Source organism: Channa argus, chromosome 12 (genome assembly GCF_033026475.1).
Source record: "Channa argus isolate prfri chromosome 12, Channa argus male v1.0, whole genome shotgun sequence".
NCBI lineage: Eukaryota > Metazoa > Chordata > Actinopteri > Anabantiformes > Channidae > Channa > Channa argus.
This window is the reverse complement of record NC_090208.1, coordinates 17,569,822-17,594,402: the sequence shown is the minus strand read 5'-3', so window position 1 is coordinate 17,594,402 and position 24,581 is coordinate 17,569,822. Positions and strand designations below refer to the sequence as shown.

Sequence of the window (24,581 nt, the reverse complement as noted above, 5' to 3'; positions counted from 1 at the left end):
TGGGGGGAAACAATAACTCCAAAAAAACACTAAAAGTAATTTATGTACATTTAATAATTTTAATTCATTTTAAAAAAATACAGGCTTTAATTAATTTAGTTTCTTTTTTCACCCATAGAAGAAACAGAAAAACAACAAGTTTTAAATCACTTGAATATCATCCAGCCAAGCATGCATAACATACATACAAAATAAAGTCAGCAATCTACTGGTTATTTGATGTCAAAGGTTTGCTGTGAATTAAGACCGTGCAAAAGTCCTAGACCACCCTTAGATTTTCTGTTTTTAGCAATGCTATGATGAACGTAGTCTATTCAATAAAATACAAGCGGAGAGTTTAGGAAAAATGTGCAAAGAATACATTTTTTTTGGCATTTGGTGTGACTTCTCATTGTGCTAGTCTCACACTTTCTTTGACCAAAAAATGAGAGTTAAAGACCAACAAAACTTAGAAATCTGTTGAGAATTTTCTTTGGTGGGAAAATCCTGTCTTGAATTTCATTTAGGCAGTGTAGGATTACCTGAACAGAGAGAGACATAATACACAGCATAAGTCGAATGATCTCTGATACCAGATACCTTAAGAAAACTTCAAGAAAGTCTCCCTAAAAGAGTTAAAGATATGCTAAGTGCAAAGGAAGGTCACACCAAATACCAACCGTTACCTGTATGTGAACTAGGGTGAACTAGCAAACAAGCTAATTTAACTATATGTTTACCACAAGAGGCTGATGGCGAGTGGCATCTTTTCCTCTAAAGCTCCACCAGAAATTGATAAATAAATGAGAAAATCAGTTTTGGAGTTAAGAAAAGAGAAAATAAGAAATGCATTGTTCCAGTGCTCTGAAGGCGAATAATCAATATGTTGATTCAGTCATCAAGCAGTGTGTCGATATCTCTGTAAAGATGAAAGAGAAGCTGCATTAAAGGGTCAGTGGTTGTTATTACTTGTTCAGTGTTTAAGATATTTGTTATTTTTAAAAAAAAGAGCCATATCATTTATGGATACAGACCTGTACAAAGTAGAGGTTGTCTTCAGTGAGTGAGAGCTGCTCCAGTTCACTGCTTCTCCTCTGCAGCTCAGAGATTTCATCTTCCAGCTGTTTGATGAGCTCTTTATTTTGTGCCTGCGCGTCTGTTGCATTATCTCCACAGATGTGTACAGAGAACTTGATTTTCTCAACTTTATTCTGTTTGTCTTGAACCATTTGCTGAAGTTTTATCTTCTTCTTTTTTAGTTTAACCTGTGCAAATACATTACATCAGCAAAAGTGCTGTGGCAAGAGACAAGCTGATATTCGTGTGACGATTTAATCACGGTTAAAAGAAAGAGCCCCTGTTCTATTTTGTCTTTGGAGGCGACAAGCTACACACACATTGTGTAATTAAAAAAAAAAAAAACAATGCACATGTTATTGTTGCATCCTTCTCTCTACATCACTGATGTCAGTGCTTTCATAGCAAATAGCAAATATTCATTACATTTCTCTTCAGGAATGTAATGAATTTCTTTAAGTAATGTAAGCCTAATTATGTCATTTCAGTGGCTTCTCTTGTTCTTCAGAAGAGTAGATGTTGTCTAAATATTGTAGCTTGCTGCCATCGAAATATTATTTTACTTTTATTAATTATTTTTACACATTGCACATTGACCACAGTTTTGATAAAAATCAGTGTAGAGGCTTCCATTTCTCGGCACCGGCTTGATTAGTTTCAGAAAAACATATTAAAGGCGACTTATGTGAAGTGATTTAGAGTGGTGATGTGACTTTATGAGCCAAAGCCACTGTGGCCAGCAAAGACAGAAAATATAATTTAATGTTAATGCTGAATAGTTAGGTGGATTTCTCTAATTAGTTTTTGGCAGTTAGCTAAAAAAAACATAATTAACAGCAGCACCAGTGGGAAAGAATCAAAAGGTCAGAAAACTGACTGCAGAATATAATTCAAGTTTGCTAATGTAGCCAGGCCTGTAGCAGCACAATACTAGAGTTTGTTATTATTATTATTATTTTGAAATCAACTTTCCAATTCGACATGGATTCACTTTAATAATGACTAAGGTCCTGACTTATCAGACCATACCTTCTTCCTGGCAGCTTCTCTGTCAATAGAAATAATTTGATGGCCCCTGTGCTCAGTCTGGGCACACATGCTACAAATGCATGTTTGATCGCTCCTGCAGAACCTGTCTAACTGCTTTCCATGCAGCCTGCACACACAGTCTTCCAGGTTCTTCACCACACTGATCAGAAGATGGCGCCCAAGATCTTTACTCTGATAATGTGGCTCCAGATGAGCGTCACAGAACGAGGCCAGGCACACCAAACAGGACTTGACTGCTCGACGCTTTGCTGGGCAGAAATCGCAGGGAACCTCTCCAGCTTTTAAAGGCACTGCTGTGTCATCAGTCTGTAGTGTCTGGGTTGTTTTGAGGTGAGGCCTGGTGGGGAAAATGGTTTTGCACATGGGGCACTGATAGACCCCATGGATCCTCCAGTATTCTCCTATACAGCCCAGACAGAAGCAGTGTCTACAGGGGAGAAGAACGGGACTCGTGAACTCATCCAGGCAGATGCAGCATGTGGGGGACTCTGACATTAGATCAAACCTGAATACAGTGTGGTACCAGCATGCACCAATTACTGGTATATTCCACTGGTATCAGTACATCTGCAGAAAAAACAAAGACCTGTTTTAGTGCACATACCATAACTGTACTTTTGTTTATCAATATTAATGTGTTGGCAGGTTTTTAAAAAAGCTGAAATAGAATGAGAAGAAATATTTTTGTCTCACTCATTAAGTATCATTTACTGTTTGTTTTTTGTCACTGATATTCTTCAAATGTGTTTCCAGGATCATTTACACCCATCTTCACTAATACAGAGTATTAGTATATACATTGTTACAGTACAAAAAATAGTTTTGTGAACCTATTTATAACCAAATGAGCCCAAAAGGCTACATAATCCAAATATAATAACTTCATCAAAGTCTCCAGATTCTCCAAATATATTGTTTGCTGTTTTATGTGTCTTCACCTCTTATATTTTCTAGCACCAAGTGAAAAAGACTTAATACAAATGGTTAATACAATACAATCCTATCTAACATTGATGAGCGGAAGAGTCTAGTTATTACAGTTCCTCACAGTAGCTGCGGGCATCAACATCACAGAACGGTATGTTAAGGTTAATAGATCGAGGGACAGATACATTATATGGATATATCATCATTATTAATCATCCCAATTCAGGTCATTAAACAATCTTTTTAGAGATAATTTACATGAACTGAATAAGGACAATTCAGTTCAACTTAGCAGTCAGAGGGTATTTGACTCTTATCACACTATACTGAATGTGGCAATAGGTCCCTTTCTGAGTAATGACATGAGATTTTGTGTGACCCAGCTGAGGACCTGTTGGTGTTGGAAGTAGATGACACCATATTCAGTTTGTAATGCAGAGGGATGCATTGATAGAAGCTGCCCTTAAGTTACACAATTTGTTGTGAGTAAGAAAGAAGTAAGAGTGGGTTATCCTACAGTGACCAAAATAGCAATATTAGTCCATTTTTGGAAAGCACTAATCATTCAGCGGACACAGAAATATATTTATTACTCTCATTCTGTAACATTGATGAGCCATAACAAAATTCAGCTTGAGTCAGATGATTTATGCTTTCCAGATTTATAAAGATGTGCATACACCTGTGCATCGTTGTGGAAATGAGCCTACAGTTCATGCACAAGCCTCATTATCGCTCCCATTATTTGCCTTATATGGACATAGAAACGTGAGTTTTTAACATAAAGAGACAACAACAAAAAAATAAATGTTTACTTTTATCTTACATGACCTTTACTCAGGGTTGTAACATCTCCACTGATTTATCACATGTGCTGTAAACCAACATTTCATTGATATTTACCAAATCATTCAGTCAAGAATCTTTTATATCGTGTAAATTTAAAATGATATTCATCATAAAGATCATCATTCAAAATTGTGCAACTAGTGATCAGTTTAATTCTAGCTTTGGCTCAACAGTACAAATAAACATTTGGAAGATGATAGAATTTATTAGATTAAAGATCACTGGCATAAAAAACAAAGGCTGTAAATAAAGGGAAAGATAAAGTCAATAATTCTAAATAGTTATGTTAAATGAGGCCCATACATGTGCATTTGGTCATGGTACATTATGAAAACACTGTCCTAACGCCAGATTAAATCTTTCATGATGTATTTAATTTGCTTCTTATTATTGCATTGCTGCTGCCTCCATGTGCTCCTGGTATAAAGTATACGTGGGGTGTGGGCTTTCTTACCGCACACTATGGGAAAACGAACTAGTCTATATCTGTGTTTTGTGCGTAAGCATATTTGGCCTCTGTGGTTGATGACATTCAGCTTTAAGTATTAATCACAGTCTGTATATGGTGTTCATTCAGAGGTGTGGTTAGGAACCTACGTCAGAGTGATGTAGTAACTTCAAAATAATGTAAATTCTTGAACCTTGAATCAGAATTGAGCAATCTCTGTCAATAGGCTAAAAGATTAACTTGGAATGGCTTCCACGTGTACCGTTGTCAGAAATACACACATACAAAGAATTAAACTGTAAAATATACATTTCTCATTGGGATTTATGTCACATTGCAGTCTGTCAATCTACAGGTATATCCTGCTTTTAAAATTGAAACTAACTCATTCATGATCAACACGGACTATCAACAACATCACAAATTTTTACAAAACAACACATACTTTACTTCAGTCTAACACTATATAATAAAAAGTTTACTCATAAATATTAGACAGTGGAAATATATATGTTAAACTCACTTACCTTTCTTATGTAACCAAAGACTTGTCTTTACTAAAGCTCTCTACATGTACTGTTATCTGTTACAATAGGTTCCTCCTCTAGATACAATTACAACCGCAGTAAAAGAGGGCGGTGCTTTTGGAGTCTGGAATTTCCTGCCTGCTCATAAAACCATAAAGCCTACACTTTATAATGTAGTGACGTTGTCTAAAAAGGGCAACTATGTTCAGTAAGAATGCAAACACGCATTTATAGCTTATTCAATGTTTATTCCACTGAGGGAGCTCAATAAACATTCACTGAAATTGGCAAGACATAAAATAATTTATACACAGTAGTTCATTAAACCGTCACCTGAGATGTTGTTTGCATGAGTTTTAATTCAAGTGCGAACTTTGGTGTGAACGTAGATTTCGCTACACCCTTCTCCCAAACAGCCACTGTATGCTTATAGCTAAGCAACACGTTCAAGTTATAGATTTCTATTGAAGTGGCTGAAACAAGAGTAGTACCCAACATACAAGAGTATTAAAAGTGTCTTCTTTTGCTTAAGCCTTCCCGAATCCAAAAGACAAAATACTTGTTTCTCTCTGAGTCAGTATGTATGATGATTATATGCTAGAGAAAATCAGTTTTAACTTAACTTTTAAGGCATAATTCCAGTAATTTTCTAAAAATAATCATATCACCCATAATTACCACACAAACACTTGAACCTAAACTAAATCTTCTCTATTTATGTTTGGTAGCAGAACAGAGCAGAGCAGAAATGAAGAAAATTCAGTGTTGGACACACTTGTTGGACACACAATGTTGGATTATTCATTATTATTTTTTAGCTTCTTGGACAGAGCCAAACTAAGAAAGCGTAGACCCTGGATCTTCCATCGAAGTAATAATCAAGGGCTCAGATTTCTTTGCCTTGCTGTGCAGATAAAAGTATGGGAACAGTTTCTCTGTGAAACACTCTCTTGTGAAAGAGTGAATGTGCAATTTCTGGTTTACTTCATAGAACGAGACTCTGCCTTCCTCATAGTCCACGTAAACTCCTAGTTTTCTTGGTCTGGGACACAAGTGGAGGACTGTGTAGGGTGTGCTGTGAACTTGGTAATCAAAACCCCTTTTCCCTATAGCATAAAATCCATTTTCCCTTTTGAGAAAGAGCTTCCCTGTTCTGCTTACTGTTTCCTTGGCAACACCAACATCCCAGTTGTTTCTCAGGCCCACTTGGACTTCCCAGTAATGCCGCCCAGATGTGAAGCCCCTCATTCCCAAAACCATTGGAAAGTCGATATTATCCAGTTCATCAGATGACGAGTGGCTGGCATATCTGGAGTACTTTAAACGTTTCCCAAATTCAGTCACCACAAGGTGGCAGCCAGCAGTGATCGGGTCAAAGGTGACAGACTCTGACAAAATTAGGTTCAGTTAAAGCAAATATTCTGCATTTTGTTAGTATATCAAATGCATTATTGACCTTACCTTTATATTTTCTCATTCTGTTCAGTTCTGTAAGAAGTAAAAACACAACATATAAACACAACTCATGACATAAAGATGTGTGTAATAATGCAAACATTGCAGTTATTTACCCATGTTTGTTAGAGTTTTCAGTTCTGTATGAAAAATGTGCACAAGATGAGACATAGCTCTCCTCACTGTCTGCACACACAGCTCTGAGTAAACCCTGATAATAGACCAGTCCTTGATGTTGGATAGGTTGTTCAGGGCCTGCAAAGTCTGACATGATTCACAACCACATGACTGTTAGTGGCATGGGCGTATTTTATTTAAATAGAACCAAACAAGCATTATCAGGTTGTCTTCTTTCTCTCCAAACTGTTACATAAAAACAACAAGAAAAAATGTCCTTAACAAATTAAATCAATCAAACTTTATTTGCACTTTTCATTTAAGTTCATACAATTTAAATTGATGCAAGGATGACTGACAAGCAAAAATTGTTTGACAAAAAAACTGGACTTCCAGCCACCTGACAGTGATATTTCCCTTTTTTCTCCAGTCATGTTACTAAGCGTCTCAGTGAATGTTTGTGGCTATTAGGTGGCGTTAACTAACCTGCAGGATGTGAAGGTGGTCGTCACTTTGTGAGAGCTCCTCCAGCTCTGCATGCTTTCCCTGCAGGTTTATTATTTCGTCATTGAGCACTTGAATCCTTGCTTCGTTTCTGTCTTGTGACTTTCTGAGCTTATTTTCAATGTTGAATTTCAGTTTAGCGTGCATGTCTTGCACTTGGCTCATCAGAGTATTAAATAACTTATTGCTGTCATTAAGCTCTGTGATGGCTGTCTCCTATAATAAACAAAATTACATTGTTAGAATATTTTAATTTGATTCAAGTGCAGATTTTTACATGTGTTATTTTTGTCCCAGTACTCACTTTGTTCATTTCAGATGACTTGGTAAATTCCTGTATTTTTACCATTCTTTCCTCAATCATCATTTTGATCTTTGCTTTTTTGGAATCAATAGTTTCCTATAGTTTAGAAAAAGAGACAGTTATATCAAATCAGGTTTGGTTTACTCAAAATAAACAAAACTAAAATAAACTTTCTTACTTTCTGTTGAGCCCCTTCTTCTTCCACCGACACAGTTTCATGGTTTTTGTGGTCCGTCTCACTGCACAGCAGACAAATTAACACCTGTTCATTCCGGCAGAAAAGCTCCAGGATCCTCTCATGTTTCTCACACATTCTTTCCTCCAGGTTCTCCACCGGGTCGATCAGCTTGTGTCTCATCAGGGAGGGGACTCTCTGGTGAGGTTCCAGGTGGGCTTCACAATATGACGTCAGACACACCAGGCATGACTTCAGGGCCTTGAACTTAAATTCTGTGCAAACATCGCACTTCACTTGCCACGGCACATCAGTAATTTCAAGTGTCTCCACTTTTCTCTTCTTTATTTGTGCAGAAATATCTTCAATAACCATGTTTGTGGAGATCTCGGGCCTCCCGTAGAATCTTTTATTGCACTTCGGGCAGTGGCATAGCTCGCTGTTGTCCCAGTGCACACTAAGGCAGGTTTTGCAGAAGTTGTGACCACACGGTGTGGTAACTGGTTCGCTGAAGATGTTCAGACAGATTGAACACTGGAAATGATTCTCTGGCAATGAGGCGAGGATATTCAATGATGACATGGTGGGATTGCTGAAAATGATGATTGCAGAAATTGATGGATATAATGTATTTTTCTGTTCTTTTGTGATTTTACATTAAATGGAACATGTTATAACAGCAAATCAAGAGAAAACAACGAAAAAAGATTAAAAAAATCATTGGATTCATGTCTATTTTTAGGTTGTTTACAATGTGAGTCCTGACCCACCCAATGAGTCATTTTCATGTGAAACAACTTGCACATCTTTTTACTGCAACACATTCTTATGGAGTTCAGTACTTTAAAAGGAAAATATTAGGAAGTAGCAAAATTAGCTGAAAGAACGACTTACCTGACTGTAACTTCCACAGACCTCTTACATGCAAGACTACGTCGTAATTATGGCACCACAAACTATTCAGCACTCATCACCTCTCACATGAAAATGGATGAACGAGCCCAGAGGAGCTGGTGAAGTGCCACACACTTTGGTGGGTGTGGTAAAGTGACAGCATTTTGCTGAAATGAAACTCAGAGTCAGAAAGTCAGAGTCACACTTAAGAAAATCTGAGAGAGCTTTTATTGTTACATCTCCTCAGCACACAGAAAGGCAGATCGTTGTAAAATGAAAACAAATTACAAATAAAACAAAACAGATAAGGCAGGTGTTGATGTTTTGTTTAGCTCTTTATGCTGAGCTAAGCAAACCTGCTCTGCAGCTTTGTGAGTAATATCAATTTCCTTATTTAACTCTCCGCAAGAGGCATCAAGGGTATTTCCACTGTTCCTTTAACGAATTGCAAATGCATTGTGTACTACTGTACATTGTACACATAATAACATTAGATTTCATGATAGCAGGCAGTTTGTTTTCACTTAATGAGGGCTTTTCAGTGTTGTTTCTACAGTCAAATACGTCCTTAGGTTTGCTTGATCAGACTTTTCTCATTCACAGGACATATCATGATGGTATCAGAGGCTTTGTCGCAGCAGTACAGGTAGAAAAAGGGCAGAATCTTCTCTGTGAAAGTATCTCTGAATGTATAAATATGAGTCCGAGTCCTTATGTCATAAAACGACACTTGCCCATCTTCATAGTCCACATACACACCCACATGCTTGGGCTTTGGGTCAAGGTGGAGCAGTAAGGGTGGAGATGTTGACACCCGGTACCCTTGACCTTTCTTCATGGCCAGAGCCCAGTAGCCTTGGGTGGTGTTTACAGAGATCCTACCCTTTCTGTTGACAGATGACTTGGCTACACCCAGGTACCAGTCATCCTTGTCCCCAACCTGGACCTCCCAGTAATGTCTCCCTGATGTGAAGCCTTCACAGCCCAGGACAATGACCACTGTGTCAAAGCGGTCAGGGTGGTCTGGCAGGTCCTGCCACGCTCCTAGGTGTCTCACTTGATGTCTGTCCTGAGAAAGTTGCAACCATGGATTGGCTGTATCGGGGTCCAGGGTGACATCCACTGAAGAAACATTACAAATGTTTTATTTTGCTTGAAAAAAATTGAGGTGGTGATTAAGTAAAACCAAATGCAAGACAAGAGTAACATACCTGTGTATTTCAGAATCTTTTGGATCTCTGTAAAAAAAAAAAGAGACACATTTTTTTAGATAGACGGGTGATGCTGTCATGTTAAAACCAAAGATAAACGCATGTGAAACACCTAGAATATTAAAGGTAAGCTTACCACTTTCAGCCAGTTTGTCAATCATTTCACTTAACGTTGCCTCCAGTTTGGACACGGATCTCCTGATCATGCCTACGCAGATGTCAGTGGGAACGCTGGTCTCAAACCAGTCTTTAACAGAAGGAGGAATGCTCAGGGCTGGGAAGCTCTACAGGGAGATAAACCATAAGAAACAACAAGTTAGTTGAATTGGCCTCAAATTAGAGCCTAAACAGGATGAGCGGTTACAGATAATGAATGGATGAATGGATGATGACCCTCACTTTTAAGAAGTGAATATGGTCAGTCCGAGCCACATATTCCAGGTCCGTATTCCTCCTCTTCAACTCAGCAATTTCCTGCTCCAGTTCAGTGATGAGGCCTTCAGCCCAAATCTCAGTCTGCCTCTGCTTCTCCTCTATAGCCAAAACCAGCTCGGCCTGAGTCTTCTGGATGGAGCGTACCAGCTCAGAGAAGATGTGGATACTTTCCTCAATCTCTTTTTGAGCACTGGCCTGAAAATACAGACAAAAATAATGTGTCTAACAAATCATTCATGTAAATGCAATCTCTGATTTCATTTGTCTGACAGTAGTTTCTATTGGATCTCAGTGGGACTCACTTTGTTGAGCTGCACAGAGTGTTTGATCTCCTCCACCTTTTTCACTCGGTCCTGGATCATCTGCTGGACATCTATTTCAGTCCTCTTAAGCTGTCCCTGTGCATCACCATTTCACATACTGTAGTTAGTGACAGGCACGCATTTAAAAACTGGTATTATTTGACCCAATAAATGTCTTCTCCGTCTGTCTCAGGAGTGTGCAATTTTTGTGTAATTTGATTGAAAACAAAACGGCAGTTCTTATATTTTCATCCATATTCAACTTTTGTACTTTTTGTACTTGTACTGTACTCAAGTGCCTCTGAGCACCATGGTTCTCATGATATCTATTATGTACACTGTAATGATACACACAGACCTATATAAAACCATGTTTACTTTGCTTTGAGTTGATGCATGAGGAAAAATTTTTGGTGAAAGTGTGATGGAATGTGAAATATTACTCTTTTTTTCAAATACTCCCCCAATTAGTTTTTAACCATAAAAGTGGTTCTGCTCCTAAGACACAATTGCACAATTGAACCTTATATTTAGATTGTAACAAGTCTGCCTCACCCTTTTTTCTGTCCATTCCCTTTCCACAGGGACAGTGTAGTGCGCTCTATGGTCCGTCTCAGTGCAGAGTACACACACACAGGTCTGTTCCTTCTTACAGAACAGCTCCAAGAGTCTCTCGTGCTTTGGACACATCCTGTCAGCCATGTTGGCGACAGGCTCCATTAGCTTGTGCTTAGTGAACCTGCCAGCATGAGATTTCAGATGCTCCTCGCAGTAGGAAGTCAGACAAACAAGACATGATTTGACCGCTTTCGGTCTGCCTTCCCCGAGGCAAACATCACACAGTACCTCCTCCCAGCAAGGAGGTGTAACTAAAGAGGAAAGAGGTGAAGGTAAGGTTTGAGAAGATGGAGAAGCGGGGATTTGAGCTGATGTTGGGGGTGATGTTTGGGACAGAAGTGGTGGTGGACCTTGACCTGTGGCTTGGGAGGACGGCTTTAACCCTGGTGGTGGCGGAGGTGAGGTTTGGGGCATTGACACTGGTGGAATTAATGGCGGCAAGTCCTCTGGCACAGTCGTCCTCTTTGCTTGTTTCTCCTTCACTTCCTCTTTCTTTCTCCTCTCCTTGTCTTGCTTCTTCTTCAGCTCTTCCAATAGCTGCTGCTTCTGATCTTTCTCCAAAAGCCTCTCCTCATCCTCTTTTTTCCTTCTTTCCATTGTCCACTTCTTTTCTTGCCCCTTGTCGGACTCTTTGCTCACCTTTCCTTCTATGCCTTTAACCCTTAGCTCTTTAAACTGCTCTGCAATTTCCCTCAGCACAGTATTTACACTAATATCAGGCCGTTTGTGGAAAGACTTTTTACACATGGGACACTGATACAAAGGACTGGTTTTCCAGTATCCTAGAATGCAGCTCTGGCAGAAGTTGTGTCCACAGGGGATGGATACAGGGTTGGTGAAGACGTCAAGACAGATGGAGCAGTGCACCTGCTCTTCAGAAAGGTTTCCAGCAGCAGCCATTCCTACACGGCGGAGAGGGAGGGTCATTTTCAGCGCAAGCTACCAGCCTTTGAATGGGACATCAAACCTGCTGTGATATTGAGGTCGCTAGGGTTAGAAGGCGTGATTTTATTTGAGCGCATTTGCATGCAAATTTACTACACACAGCATGACATGACTCATTTATTGTTTCAAATTCATGCCAAAGCCAATGCAAGCCAATATTATAGGCAAGCCAGTATTTAAGACATTATTGCTTGTTTGTTTTTTTACATATAACATGACATCACTGGTCGCACTGTCAGTTTATGAGTTTGACTTTTAACACACGCAGCTCTTTGCTTGAGGCCTAGGTATTCATGATGGACCAAATTAACATCTTTCCAAAAATACTGCCATAGCAAGTGATCTCTTTATATATATATATATATATATATATATATATATATATATATATATATATATATATATATATATATATATATATATATATATATATATATAAAATAAAATAAAATATTAAAAATACAACAAATTACAACCAATTACAATTATAGTAAAAAAATGTATTTTGTTTTTATTGTATTTGTAGCATTTTTTAATTTGTAATAAACTTTTACATAAGATCTTTTTAGCTTATGACACAAGTATGCAGCTGCCAAAAAATCCCCAAATTACAACAACACTCCCCTAAGAAAGTACTACTATTGTGCAGAGAAGCAGATGTGACAGAATGGAAATTAAAACACAGCAGAGAGTGAGGACAGAAAAGCAGAGATATGACGGCACTCACCAGAGAGCAGCTGCCTCGAGACTCCGCTGTGTACTGACATCTGAGACAAGCTGCAACCTCTTCCACCCCTAGTTCCCCACACACTTCAGACCCAAAATATACGCCCCTCCCTCCCTCTCTTTTTACCCCAGATACAAATTTATACTCCGTAGTCATGGCTCTCGAAGCTCCAGGAGGATTGACTTTACCCTTCTGAGAGTACCATGAGTCCTGCATGGGTCACACACAGGAGAGAACGAACATAACAAACACATACAGGCTACATCGTGTTGCGATGGGTTCTAAAGATTGCCTGAGGGAGGGATTCATTTATTTCTGTATAGATCTAATTGTAGTTTGCGAATAATGCATGAAACATAGAGGTTCTAGCCACAACTTGTGCTGGTGCAAAATTATAACAATTATTGCTAAAGCTGCCTTTTGAATTTATAACATGTCAGTGAAACTGTTGGACAGAGGTGAGCACCTTTTTTTCTGATAAGCAAAGACACCTAGGTGCTGGCTTCACATGTATAAAACACATATGAAAGTAACATTAGCACTCATTTAAAGTTGTGTCTATCGCAGAAATAATAGCTGATTTGGTATTACTGATGAGAGCAGCGAGAATGAAGCCTAACAATCAAGTCATGAACTGTAAAGCCATCTTACTATGGCTGAAAGAAGCCAAAATGTACCAGTGATAATTCTGTTACATTCAGGGTTAAGGAAAGGGTCTTTAAATCTGCACACACTGTTAAATCCCTCTCTCCCACATGAAAAATATGTTAATTATTTATATGCGACTGATCAAGTTGGGGCTGGTGGCTCAGTGGTTAGAGCATTGGTTTGGGATGCAGAAGGCCACGGGCATGAATTCCACCGCACCAGGTGTGGCCCGCCCTAGGCACCAAGATCGGTTTCGGAGATCCTAAGCCCAGATAAAATGGGAGGGTTACAGCAGGAAGGACATCCAGCGTAAAAACTCATGCCAAATCACTTACGTTGACTTATTTGTGACTGATCATCTTTATTTGATAAGTTCAGAAATTGGTACAAAGGCATACATTTGCTACAAAATACAGCATTGTATATTTTAATGTCTTTGACAAATAAGTTCACAAAAAAATGCAAATAATGTCATAATCCTTCCATATCTACTGTACAAACATCTGTCATTTGGTTCTTCAAGCAACATGTAGACATTACATTTCTATCTGAATTCATTGTTTCATGAAAATCCATGTAAAATTCCCAAAACTTTCATAATTAAAGACTTACACAGTAAGAAAAGTGCAAGAGAACATTATTCAACTTAACATGTTCAACTACACCAGGGCTGCCTTCACAATAAGTCACTATATAAGACCTAAACAGCTTTTACACCAAGATATCTTCTAATTTATTTTACAATATGTGCAATTTTGCAGTCAGGAATGCAGTATGAAGGGGATATATTTTATGCTAATCAATTCTAAAATAGATTATTGTTAATATGCAATTGCGTAGAATGGAGTTATTGCATTTGGGGTTCCTTTAACCAAAAACAAACAGGAAATACGATCATTATTTTTATTTATTTATATCAAACAATCACTATGTGGGTCAGTGACAGTTCTAGTATCTGAATTACACCTAATTTTACTTACTTACTTACTTTGACCTACTTTTTAAAACATTTTCACTGAGTTGTCATCACCGAGTCATTTACCAAAGAAATCTTTATACTTGCAGGGGAAGAAAAACACCTCTTCAAACTGCCATAAACATATATCTTCCCACCAAATTTTATACTGACTGACTGTCTCATGTGTGTTTAACAGGAGTTATAATGAGGGGAGCAGAGTTTTTCCCCTCATGGTTAAGACAGGGGCTAAATATTGGGTACAGACTTTCAACAAAGGTATCAAAGAAGGTGTAGAGATGCAAACGTGCTTTCACATCATAGAAAGAAATTTGACCTCCTTCATAATCCAGGAAGATTCCCACTTTGCTGGGTGGGGAGGGAAGCATTAGAGGCAGACGGTGCGATGCCAGAGCCTTGACCTCCCCGTTCTTCAGCCACAGGCACCAGAAGCCCCCCTCAGGACTCAGGATGATCTCACCCTTACGATGGACTGAAGCACGGGCTACACCAAGTGTCCAGGCTGTCTTACGCCCCACGTCCACCTCCCAGTAGTGTCGTCCAGAGTTAAGACCCTCCCGGCCCAGAATGAACAGGGCAGGGCTGAAGCACTTGGGGCCCTCCGAGTGGGAGGTCTTGCGCTCATCATACTTCACCTGGCGTCTGTCATCAGACACGACCAAGTTTCTCTGGGCAGTGGTAGCATCCAAAATCACCTCATCTAGACGTGGAAGATGGGCAGAGTGTCAGTCAACTTTCCAAGTAACGTATATATGTCTCAAAATGGGTAAATGTACATAATTTCTGCGAAGATGTGACAGTGAACTTTATAATATAAATACTATCTTTGCTGTCTTTGCTGGGAAAGAGTGGCACCATCTTGTGGAAAACTGGGAGAACTGAACATTACTTTAAGCTGCACTGCTCAAGATGCAAAATATGTCACGACTCCCTGCCATAAACAAATTACAAGTGAATAACAATGGCATGAAAAGTATGACAAATTAAAATCATACTCACTTGAATAGTTTTGCATCTTACGGAGCTCTGAGAGGGATAGAGAGAGACAGAGAGGGGGAGAAAGAAAGTCAGCAAGGCATTTGGTTGCAGAGTCAAAGTCAGAGCAGAAAGCACGTGTGGGTGGTAAATACAGTATGCGGATCTAATCCAGAGCTGTAAATGCTCAAGACATGTGCTGCTGTCAGTCAGCTCTCTGCTGCTGCCACTCCACTGATTCCAAGTGGTATCAACACTACACTACCCCCATCTGTCCAACCATCTTGCATGTGTGTGAATGTGCCAATGTGGTGCACTGCTGAGTCACTTTTATATTTCAGAGCGCTCATGCAGTGACCTAGATATCCCCCGATTTGGATTTTGCACAGGAAGTGTGGTTGGCATCAGACAAGACAAGATGGATTTCACTGCTACGTAGTGTAATCCAGACAGATGCTCAGTACAGCATGTTGGGTGTGTGTATGATTTTACTAAAAAAACACTATAAGTCGTTAAGTCTAGTTCTTTTTCCCACAGTTCCAAAGAGTCCTGTGTACATGTAGATTGCAAAATACTTTGTACTACTAAAAGCACTTCCAGAGATTTCTTTCCATAATACATTATTATCTTTGCACTTTGCACAAATGAGTATCTTGACCTGACATGTCCAGCTGTCCTTGTAGCATATTGTATGTATGTGTGCACAAGGTTGGACGCACTCATTAAGTTACTACACATACACATTCTGGTTTTGTTATTTTCACATGTATTCTTTTTTATGGATGATGAATCTTTTATAGAGCAGTGTTTTATCATAACAGCCATCTTTACCTTTCCCGAACAATCTTTTAAGCTCCTCCTGGAACTTGTCCACAAGGCAGCTGACAGAGGAGCTAATGGTTCCCAGGTAGAGGTCAGTGTTAATGCTAACCGCTGACCAGTCAGTGAGCTCTCCTGGGGGCTGCATAGTTGCCAAGTTCTAGAGGAAATGGAAGAGGTTACACGAGGAATGATGAAATTTAAATTGAATAAGTCCTCAGGGGAAATAGAGTGTTTGCAGCACAAAAAAATGCATTGAAAATGCTGCTGGTGGGCAGATATGAAAGATAAAATTAAAATCTGTGTTCGGCCCTATCTTATTGATTTATATGGAAAACCTTTTGACAGTGGCCAGACCTACACAATTGCTGTTGGTCTCTGTAAATTTTAATCTAGTAATGCAGATATCAACTGAGAGCAGTCTGCACATACTCCCTTTGTCATTAAAATCAAAGCTGGAGATAGTCCAGATGTGCTCATTTATTTCAGGTGGGTCACAGACAAATGTATTTTCCTGCACAAGCTCAACTTTGTTCATCCAAAAATTGTTTTTGCTTAAATGAGGATTTATGCCCCTGCTGCTCCTCATTCTGTCTAAAAAAGCTCTAAACCCATACGCCTTTCATGTAAGACGGAATCAACATTTCACTTATAACTGCACAGGATAAATAAACAGGGGGGAACATCCATAATAGCTCTTTTCATAGAAACTTTGATGTAGATCTAGATTCAATAAACATATTAATATTAATACATATTTATACAATTAGAACATTAATTCATTTTTGACTGGTTAGTGAGTGTAGTAATAAAATGTAGGTAGTTAGGGGTCAATTTCAATGACACAGTTTACACAGTTATCCTTTTACCAAATCTAGGTACTTGCTATCTTGAGTATGAAGGCTGCACACTAGATGACTAAATAATAAATGCCAGAATGTAACTTAACAATCAGTGTCTGTGTGGTCATGACCTAAAAAAATGAAAGGCAAGAGAAATGAAAGAAATAACCCAAAGTATAAGGAAAAAGTGGTAAGATGGTGATGCTAAGTAGCTTATTATTATTTTGATATTTAAAAATCTCTTTTTTTCCAATCATTGTTTTCGAATTTATTCACAGCTCAACGTGAAATGCTCAATTACTGCAATTGCGTATTTTTTAAGGGTACTTTCCAGTAGTATTTCCATTTTATAATACTTTTACTCTGCTACATTTCAGAAGGAAAAATTGCACTTTTTACTCCACTGTGTTTATTTGTTTTAGTTGGCTCCTTTGCAATTGTACAAAATATAATCTAAACAAAGTATAATAAAATCTGTAGTTAACAAAGATGTTTTGCACTTATATTTTATGAATTAGTGAAATCTTTTCCATAATTTTATCTTTAAAAATTTGTTGAACGATAAATAATTTAAAATAGTTTTTGTCGAATATTTTAGAGCTTGTATACTTTTTAGGCGCTTACTTGCGATTTTGACTTTCTGTACTTCCCCCACCTCTGAAGATACATTTCATCTTCACAATTTTAGCTTCCTAAAAGCTGCACCACCTTTAAGCCTGTCTTACATGCAGAAAGACCACTTTGTCCTGGGTCTCTGTGATAGCTTCCAGCTCGCTGCTCTTCCTTCTCAGCTGACTGAGTTCGTTCTCCAAACCTCGAGCCACTTCTTGAGCATGACGCTCTGCCTCACGTTGCCGCGTGGCAATCTGCTCCACCAGCTCCGCCTGACTCTGCTCCACCATCCGCTGCAGCTCGGCATACACCTGCCAACTCTCCTCCAACTCCTTCTGGGCACTGGCCTGCAAAGCAGGGGGCAGAGGTTGAGGTAAACATGTAAGTACAATAAGACTGACAAGCATCTCCTCACCTAAGCGGAAGGGTTTGTGTGCTTTTATTAATTTGTTACTTTAGAGTTTATTTCACTAGTTTTGGTTTATTGTTCGGCATCAGAACTTAAAGAATTCAGTGACGCGCCAATGTTTTTATCGCCAAGTCTATCAATAACATCCACCCACAGACTGCAGTCAGTCAGGTGTCTTAACAGTATGCACACAAACACACGCACACACAGCTATTGACATAGTTACAAATTTACAAAAGTTGAGTAGGCAGATAATTACTCAATCTGAGAAAAGTTCTTATCAACATTTTTAATGTTGAATATAATCTTCAATATGAGTTCAGTCCTCTGAACAAAAGCATTATAATTCCTTATGGTCTTGAACAAGATTTTACTGGGATTAGGCTGTAGGTAAAAGCTGGGTGTGGGAACCTTGATGTGTGGTAAACATTAACTCCGGTCAGACTGGTTAGACAAATCAACCAACTGGTGTGTGACAGAAAAAAAACAAATGTCTCCACCACTGCAGAGCACGAGAGGTATGAGACGGATGTAATGTTCTGTCCAGATGAGATTTAGATTCTCTAACATAGTAAATCTGCCGTATGATGGGAGAAAGGATTATCTGAAAGGTTATAGCAACAGATTCAGATCAAAGTACCCTTGAACAACGGCCTGCTCACGTTTACGAGCCCTGTCTGGATCAGAGAGCCGCTTGAAGTGCAAATAAAGCTTTTGAAGCGTTAGTGCATGAGAAGCAGTGCATTAAAATAGACTGAGCAAATATTTAACATGCTGCAATAACAGCAACAACAGACCTAAAGACACGTGACATGCTGAAAGTCCCACATGTTATTTGGACAATCTGGAGTAAAAGTACTGATCCTGATACAATATACACATTGTCAGTCTGTGTTACCTACTTCTGATAAACTGCTATTTTATGATCGAACCAGCCTAAAATTATGAAGTTCTAAAAACAAATATGAAGAACATTTGAATGAAGGTGTGTACAGTAGCTTAGTCAACTTTAAGTCCAAACTCCAGATCCCACTCTCCTAAAGAATACAGCATATCTGAATTCTATCATAGAAAACAATGTTTGCAGATTTACTGTATGTAAAAAAAGGAAAATCTACTCCAATAATTCTACATGTGCTGTATTCTTGTCTCCTTAGGGTTTGGGGATCTAAAAACACACATGCACAGTTAGGACTCTGGTCAGGTTTCTGTTAAGTGAGTTACTCTCCTTCTGTAGTAGTTGTGAAAAGTGAAGAGGTCATACCTTGATGACCTTTATGGATTGTTTGATCTCCTCCAGTTTCTTGGCTCTTTCCTTGATCAGATGTTTCAGTTCTGACTTCTTCTTTCCCATGGTGCTCTGTTAAAATACATAATTATGGATGAGCAAAAGTGTTATTAACACAGCTTTGTAAATATAAAAAAATCACTTATCCACACTTTATAACTATAGGCAAGACCTTTATCCAACAGTTTTAAGAGGATAATTTTGGTAATAGTTTAAATTGTATCATCCACTATGCTAATACCAACACTGAGTCCTCTCTACTCACATATGTTACGGCCTGTTGTCGAGGCCTAAATTGGCTTGTTCATCAGCTTTTGGAATAAAGACATATGTGATCCAGTGGAGCTGTGTGTGTTGTTGATTTGTTTTTATGGTTTTTAGACAACAACAGAGGTCTATGGAACAGAAGCTAATCCAGCTGCAGGCTGTTAACTGACTTAAGGTGAGTAGAGAATATTCATTGTTGGTTTTGGATTCTGTTGGTGATTATGGACTGTTAAAATCATTTAGAAAAGTTTCCTTAAAGTTATCCTTTAAGGCAAGATATAAAATCTAAACCTTCTCACATACAGTGCACAACCAGCCAAATGACTACAACTCACCATTTTCTTCTTCCACTCATGGTCGGCCGAGACAATGTCGTGCGATTTGTGCGTGGCCTCGGCACAGGCCTTGCAGATGCAGACGTGGTCACTGCGGCAGTAAAGCTCCAGAAGACGCTCGTGTTTTTTACAAATCTTTTCTTCCAGGTGAAAAGTGGGTTCAATTAGACGATGCGATGCGAAGGACTTCATCTGCATAATGGGAGACAAATTTTAATCAGTAAATGTAAAAGGAAGGCAACCAGGCGACCTGCCACTGATTATCTTATTTTACCATGAGTATATTTAATAAATCTGCTCTGTGGTATATAGTAAAAAGAGTTTTCAGAGACAGGAGCAGTCAGATCACTTTGATGCATATATATTCGAGAGAGAAACAATTATTACCCAGTTTATTTTCCAAAGAGACAAATGAAGAACTGTATATGAATTGGAAATAATCTTACTATAGTGATGAATGTGTTTGAGTACTATATATTTTGTGGTTAGGTAAAACCTACTGTAGTCTTTGTCTTTACCTTTAGTATAAACTATAAAAACAAACTGACCTTTTTGTGATGCCTGAGGTGGGTCTCACAGAAAGACCCGAGGCAGTTCACACAAGACTTGAGTGCCTTTAGCTTCCTCCCAATACAAGCATCACAGGGAACCTCCCCAGCTCGGGCAAACTCCCCTGTGTCCATTCCTGCAGAGCCGTGGGCTTTTTCTGGGGTGAGATTCATTGTGGATCCGCGTGAGGCAGCTCCACCAGCCCCGCCACCCTCATTCGTTCCCCCTGCAATCACCAGCCCTTGAAACTGGGAGGAGATTTCAGCCAGGACCCTGTTGACACTCATCTCAGGTTTTCTTGAGAAAGTCTTCTTACACATGGGGCAGGTGAACTTCTTGCTGTGGTCCCAGTATCCCTGTAGGCAGGCCTTGCAGAAGCTGTGGCCACAGGGTGTGGAGACTGGCTCCACGAACACCTCCAGACAGATGGAGCAGCTGAATTGCTCCTCTGAGAGGACCTGGCCTCTTGGAGAGCCTATGCCTGGAAGAAAGTGAGAAAAAGGGTAAAAACAGACAACTGAAGTCAGAGGCACCAAGTCCTCAGCTACATTAGAAATATACCACCTATTAAACCATACAGAACTAAATGTTTTTGTCAAACATGTTCAGTCAGAATGTCTTACATGATTTTGATAACTAATATCCAAAAGCAACTACTCCAAATTATTTAGTCCTGCACAAGCAAACTTAAAGTATGATGTGATAGCGTTTGTTTTAAAATACATTAATGAGCACAGCAATTTACACACTTTCCATAAAAGCTTCAATGGCACATTTTTAATAGCAGGCTAAAAAAACTATATTGTACTATAAAAAGGCTGACAGGCCATAGATGTGATTGAAGTGCACTCCTATTTTACGTAGAGGGAGAGCTAAGTAAATGTGATGTTACGCCGTATTAAACTCTAAAGGTCGGCATGTGCACAGCTTTACTCTGTCTCAATAACTTAGATCATGAAGAGTCACAGAGGAGGAGAGACAAAATGGTTCGAGCAATATGGCCATGTCGTCTCTTAATCTGAAAAACTGGTTAACAAAAGGTTGTGCTGAAGGAAGTAATGAGAAGGTGGCTGCTACTTTTTAAAATCCTTAAATATACTCAGTTCACACTTCCACAAATGATGTGAATCAGATGTACATGTAGATCAATTTGAAAAATGTGAAGAACCACAAGCTGAGAAAGCATTTTTCATCTCAAATACATTTGATGGGCACTGCCAAAGTGCTTTCACATTACAAGGAAGTCCATTTAAAAGTGTCGCTCGGCGGCGAGTATGAAACTATCTGAGGAATGTAGAATGACAGGACATTCCACTTCATAGCCTCTGCTTCAGGTCTAAAACACAATAGAACTATAAGAAATGTCACTGTATCAGCTATACAACCAACAACCACTGTTGTTTTTAGCAGCCTTCACTGATTTGTCCATTTTACCCTGATTAGTTCGATTTTAGAATGTATCAAACCATTGACTATTTTTTATGTTTCTGTAATGATATATGCTGATAGTAATGTAATGTAGATAAGAAATCTGTGTCAGACAAGGTTTAAGGTATAATTTTAGTAAAATAGGACTGCTAAATAACAGTAGCAGCTATTGATCAGTTTGATCTGACACAAACACAGCTTTCAGCTTTAATTTTCCATAATCAGAGGAGGTTTTTATGAAAGGTTAATTGTTGACAAAGTGTGTCCAACTACAACTTACACAGTTTGTGACTTTTCGTCTACACAAATTAGACAGGCTATCTGTAGTCATAAAACACTCACAAAACATAGGATTTCCTACAAACTTATAAATAGGTGTAAGTCAAACTTACTCTGCATGTTTTCCTCTGACGTGGAGCAGTGCGATAACACACCTACACGGACTTTGCTATGAGTTACAGGGCAGCAGGTGCTCAGGTACTCTTCCTGAACTTGAAATGCTCCTCCCACTCTCAGAGCGACACACCCAAGTTCCCTCACTTCCCCCTCTTTTGTTATCGGGCCCTGATTTCTATGGCTCTGTGGTGTAGATGTATGAAAAGACCAAAGAACCTGTTGTGTTTTTGACATGTTAATAGAGCTTTAGCTGAATGGACACTGATAGCAGGGTTTAAACGGCTCAAGTCACAGTGCTTTCAAACAACTAATTCAATGCTGTGGAAACAAAATAGCACTGATAGGTGACCGACACTAAAAGGTTTTACAGTTTTATGTTATTTTAGAATCAACGTTTTGTGCCTTACAACTTTTATTCAAATGGGATAAAACCAGTCTTTAAAGTGGCACAATATGAAGGGGAACATGTGTGTTGACCTTTACATTAAAGAACATCTGGGCCCCTTCATATTACAAAAAGTCCTTCTCTGCTAAGTGAGTGTAGTAGGTATAAAAGGGCAGAGCTGAAGCAGGCAGTGATACACATGGCTGCCAGCTGAATGGTTGTGGTGAAGAAGAACATGATGGAAAAGAAAAAGAAAAACAAAATTTTCCATGTTAACAAAATGTTTGATGCACCAGGCAGGCTTGAGGCCTATTTCCTGGCTAACACATGGTAGCATGAGTTGGCAGAAGAGGTGTTTGGTGTTATTTGAAATGTTTGATGCCTCTGGCAGCATTGTACTAACTGGCCTAGTTGTTTGCTAACATTAAATCTGGCTGGTTTGTTTGATATAATATCAACATAATGTAGTGGCTGGTTGTTTTAAGTGTGTGGGTGTTTGGTTTGTGGACACTAGAACACACTGTTCAGTTTGTAGATGTTGTGGGACCGACTTAATAAAACACCTGATGGGCGCCCATCTGCTGAAATTTGCCTGCAATACAACTCTAACAGAATTTATACTAGTGTTTTTAATTCAAATACAACATTATTGGGCTATTTTTTCTTGTTGTCAATATAACTAGTAAGTATCAGTAGCATAATGAGGAGGGCATACCCAGCTCTGCGTGACATGTTTCTGGTTTTTATGGGACACATCCAGTATAGCTGAACAGAGCTCATAAATGTTTTAGTCACTGGATGCATTTTAACTGTCCATGAATTCATTACATATGCTCTATATCACAGCCATTTTCTGATGGGTTAAAGTGGCTTTGCTCACATGTTATGATGCCCTGCAGATTTGACCCCATGGCCTAATGTTTAGTCAAAAATGCTAAACATGATAATAACTCCACTGTCTTGAGCTCTGTAGGGGAAGATGAAATATAATTACAATGGCGATAAATGATGCAGTTGATGTATTCAGCGATAAATGACAAAGTTGTTAAATGATTACCAGTGGCTCCATTTGTCACATCACCTGCAGTATGCAAATCATCCTTGCTGACAACATAGTTAATCACTGGTTTAGTGTATTTCCATACATTTCATCCACCTCCCACCCACCACTCTGTTAGTAAGATGGGGTCAGAAATAACCTACTGATCCATGTTTTCTTTTTATTCATTCAACGCATCTTCCTATGCACTTAAATCTCTTTTAAAAAAAAAAAAAAAAATTCCTTTCTCCTCTTTCTCGCACTTGCATCTCGTGAACTGTGAACACTTTTAGGACTTTGCTTTGATGTTTTCTCCTTGACTTAGAATTTTGCTGCCTTGTACCTCACTTAACTAGTGAGGAGCACAATAATAGCACACACAAACTAACAACAGACAAAGACAAATATTAATTTTAATTGTTAATTGGTAATGGACTTGTTTGGGGGGCTGAGCTTAATAGAAACTTAAAGGGTTTTTATATATATGACAAACAATTAAAGCTTGGTAAAGCTTTTCCTGCTTTCCAAAGTGAGTGTTTTCAGGTGGGTCACAAAGGAAATACAAACTAATAGTGTCCTGGTACTCCCATTACACAACAAGTACATTTTGGAAGTGCTGGTCTTCTGTACCGGTGAGTGCTGTCCTATTTGAGTCACTGTGAGTGGGTGTATATATACACTACATTTCATTCAATAATTATGAACTTCCTTTAATAATTCATGCACTATGTAGTGCTTCTTTATAAAACCCAGAAATGTGTCGTATAAGCGTACAAATGATGCTAAAATTGATTAAAATATTAACTTTATTTAGGGCAGTAAATGACCTATGCACTGCAACCGTCTGTTTTGACACGAGCTTGTTCGTGTTTTCTGAGACAGAAAAGAGGCTTCATGACCATAAATGGTTATTTCGAAGCATCTTAGTTTAAAATAGACTTTGAGATTTAGGGAATGGGTGTTCAGAGCAGATTACTCACAGCTGGGCTTGAGTTGAGGCAGTTGTGCAAACTGATCAAAAAACAAGCTGGTTGGTAATTTTTGTAACACTCTACATTCCCTCCCTTCT

General features: G+C 38.8%; 4 protein-coding genes across 4 annotated transcripts; all 4 read right to left on the bottom strand.

The window, feature by feature from the left end:
- Positions 1–374: 374 nt before the first annotated feature.
- Positions 375–4,964, bottom strand: LOC137137246 (E3 ubiquitin-protein ligase TRIM47-like). Its single transcript, XM_067523264.1, has 4 exons — positions 4,858–4,964; positions 2,086–2,673; positions 1,014–1,244; positions 375–898 (listed from the first exon to the last, which is right to left on the bottom strand). The coding sequence occupies exons 2-4, from the start codon at positions 2,599–2,601 to the stop codon at positions 878–880; spliced, it is 768 nt and encodes a 255-aa protein (XP_067379365.1). The 5' UTR covers positions 2,602–2,673; positions 4,858–4,964; the 3' UTR covers positions 375–877.
- Positions 4,965–5,084: 120 nt separating this feature from the next.
- LOC137137244 (E3 ubiquitin-protein ligase TRIM39-like) lies at positions 5,085–8,449 on the bottom strand. Its single transcript, XM_067523261.1, has 7 exons — positions 8,307–8,449; positions 7,416–8,004; positions 7,238–7,333; positions 6,916–7,149; positions 6,429–6,576; positions 6,319–6,345; positions 5,085–6,245 (listed from the first exon to the last, which is right to left on the bottom strand). Exons 2-7 carry the CDS (start codon positions 7,992–7,994, stop codon positions 5,695–5,697), a joined length of 1,635 nt encoding a protein of 544 aa, XP_067379362.1. The 5' UTR covers positions 7,995–8,004; positions 8,307–8,449; the 3' UTR covers positions 5,085–5,694.
- A 62-nt stretch (positions 8,450–8,511) lies between these two features.
- On the bottom strand, positions 8,512–12,623 carry si:dkey-46i9.6 (E3 ubiquitin-protein ligase TRIM39). Its single transcript, XM_067523257.1, has 7 exons — positions 12,545–12,623; positions 10,810–11,842; positions 10,255–10,350; positions 9,917–10,147; positions 9,654–9,801; positions 9,518–9,544; positions 8,512–9,428 (listed from the first exon to the last, which is right to left on the bottom strand). The coding sequence occupies exons 2-7, from the start codon at positions 11,797–11,799 to the stop codon at positions 8,875–8,877; spliced, it is 2,046 nt and encodes a 681-aa protein (XP_067379358.1). The 5' UTR covers positions 11,800–11,842; positions 12,545–12,623; the 3' UTR covers positions 8,512–8,874.
- A 1,448-nt stretch (positions 12,624–14,071) lies between these two features.
- LOC137138213 (E3 ubiquitin-protein ligase TRIM39-like) lies at positions 14,072–22,174 on the bottom strand. Its single transcript, XM_067525244.1, has 8 exons — positions 22,085–22,174; positions 20,264–20,745; positions 19,716–19,907; positions 19,090–19,185; positions 17,530–17,763; positions 15,975–16,122; positions 15,168–15,194; positions 14,072–14,868 (listed from the first exon to the last, which is right to left on the bottom strand). The coding sequence occupies exons 1-8, from the start codon at positions 22,089–22,091 to the stop codon at positions 14,330–14,332; spliced, it is 1,725 nt and encodes a 574-aa protein (XP_067381345.1). The 5' UTR covers positions 22,092–22,174; the 3' UTR covers positions 14,072–14,329.
- Between the last annotated feature and the right edge of the window lie 2,407 nt (positions 22,175–24,581).

Bases quoted from the DNA above. Each gene is read 5' to 3' on its own strand.
- LOC137137246 (XM_067523264.1), bottom strand. From the start codon at position 2,601: ATGTCAGAGTCCCCCACATGCTGCATCTGCCTGGATGAGTTCACGAGT. The intron at 1,245-2,085 runs GTATGGTCTGAT...GTATTTGCACAG, and splicing joins GAGAAGCTGCCAGGAAGAAG to GTTAAACTAAAAAAGAAGAA. The intron at 899-1,013 runs GTCTGTATCCAT...TCATCTTTACAG, and splicing joins ACAACCTCTACTTTGTACAG to AGATATCGACACACTGCTTG.
- LOC137137244 (XM_067523261.1), bottom strand. From the start codon at position 7,994: ATGTCATCATTGAATATCCTCGCCTCATTGCCAGAGAATCATTTCCAG. The intron at 7,334-7,415 runs GTAAGAAAGTTT...TCTAAACTATAG, and splicing joins AAGAAGGGGCTCAACAGAAA to GAAACTATTGATTCCAAAAA. The intron at 6,346-6,428 runs GTAAATAACTGC...TACTTCTTACAG, and splicing joins GAAAACTCTAACAAACATGG to AACTGAACAGAATGAGAAAA.
- LOC137138213 (XM_067525244.1), bottom strand. The intron at 19,908-20,263 runs GTCAGTTTGTTT...CCCATTATGCAG, and splicing joins ACCTCAGGCATCACAAAAAG to ATGAAGTCCTTCGCATCGCA. The intron at 16,123-17,529 runs GTAAGACAGGCT...CATTTCCTCTAG, and splicing joins ACAAAGTGGTCTTTCTGCAT to AACTTGGCAACTATGCAGCC.
- si:dkey-46i9.6 (XM_067523257.1), bottom strand. From the start codon at position 11,799: ATGACCCTCCCTCTCCGCCGTGTAGGAATGGCTGCTGCTGGAAACCTT. The intron at 9,802-9,916 runs GTGAGGGTCATC...ATCTCCCTGTAG, and splicing joins ACCATATTCACTTCTTAAAA to AGCTTCCCAGCCCTGAGCAT. The intron at 9,429-9,517 runs GTATGTTACTCT...ATGTTTCTTCAG, and splicing joins AAAGATTCTGAAATACACAG to TGGATGTCACCCTGGACCCC.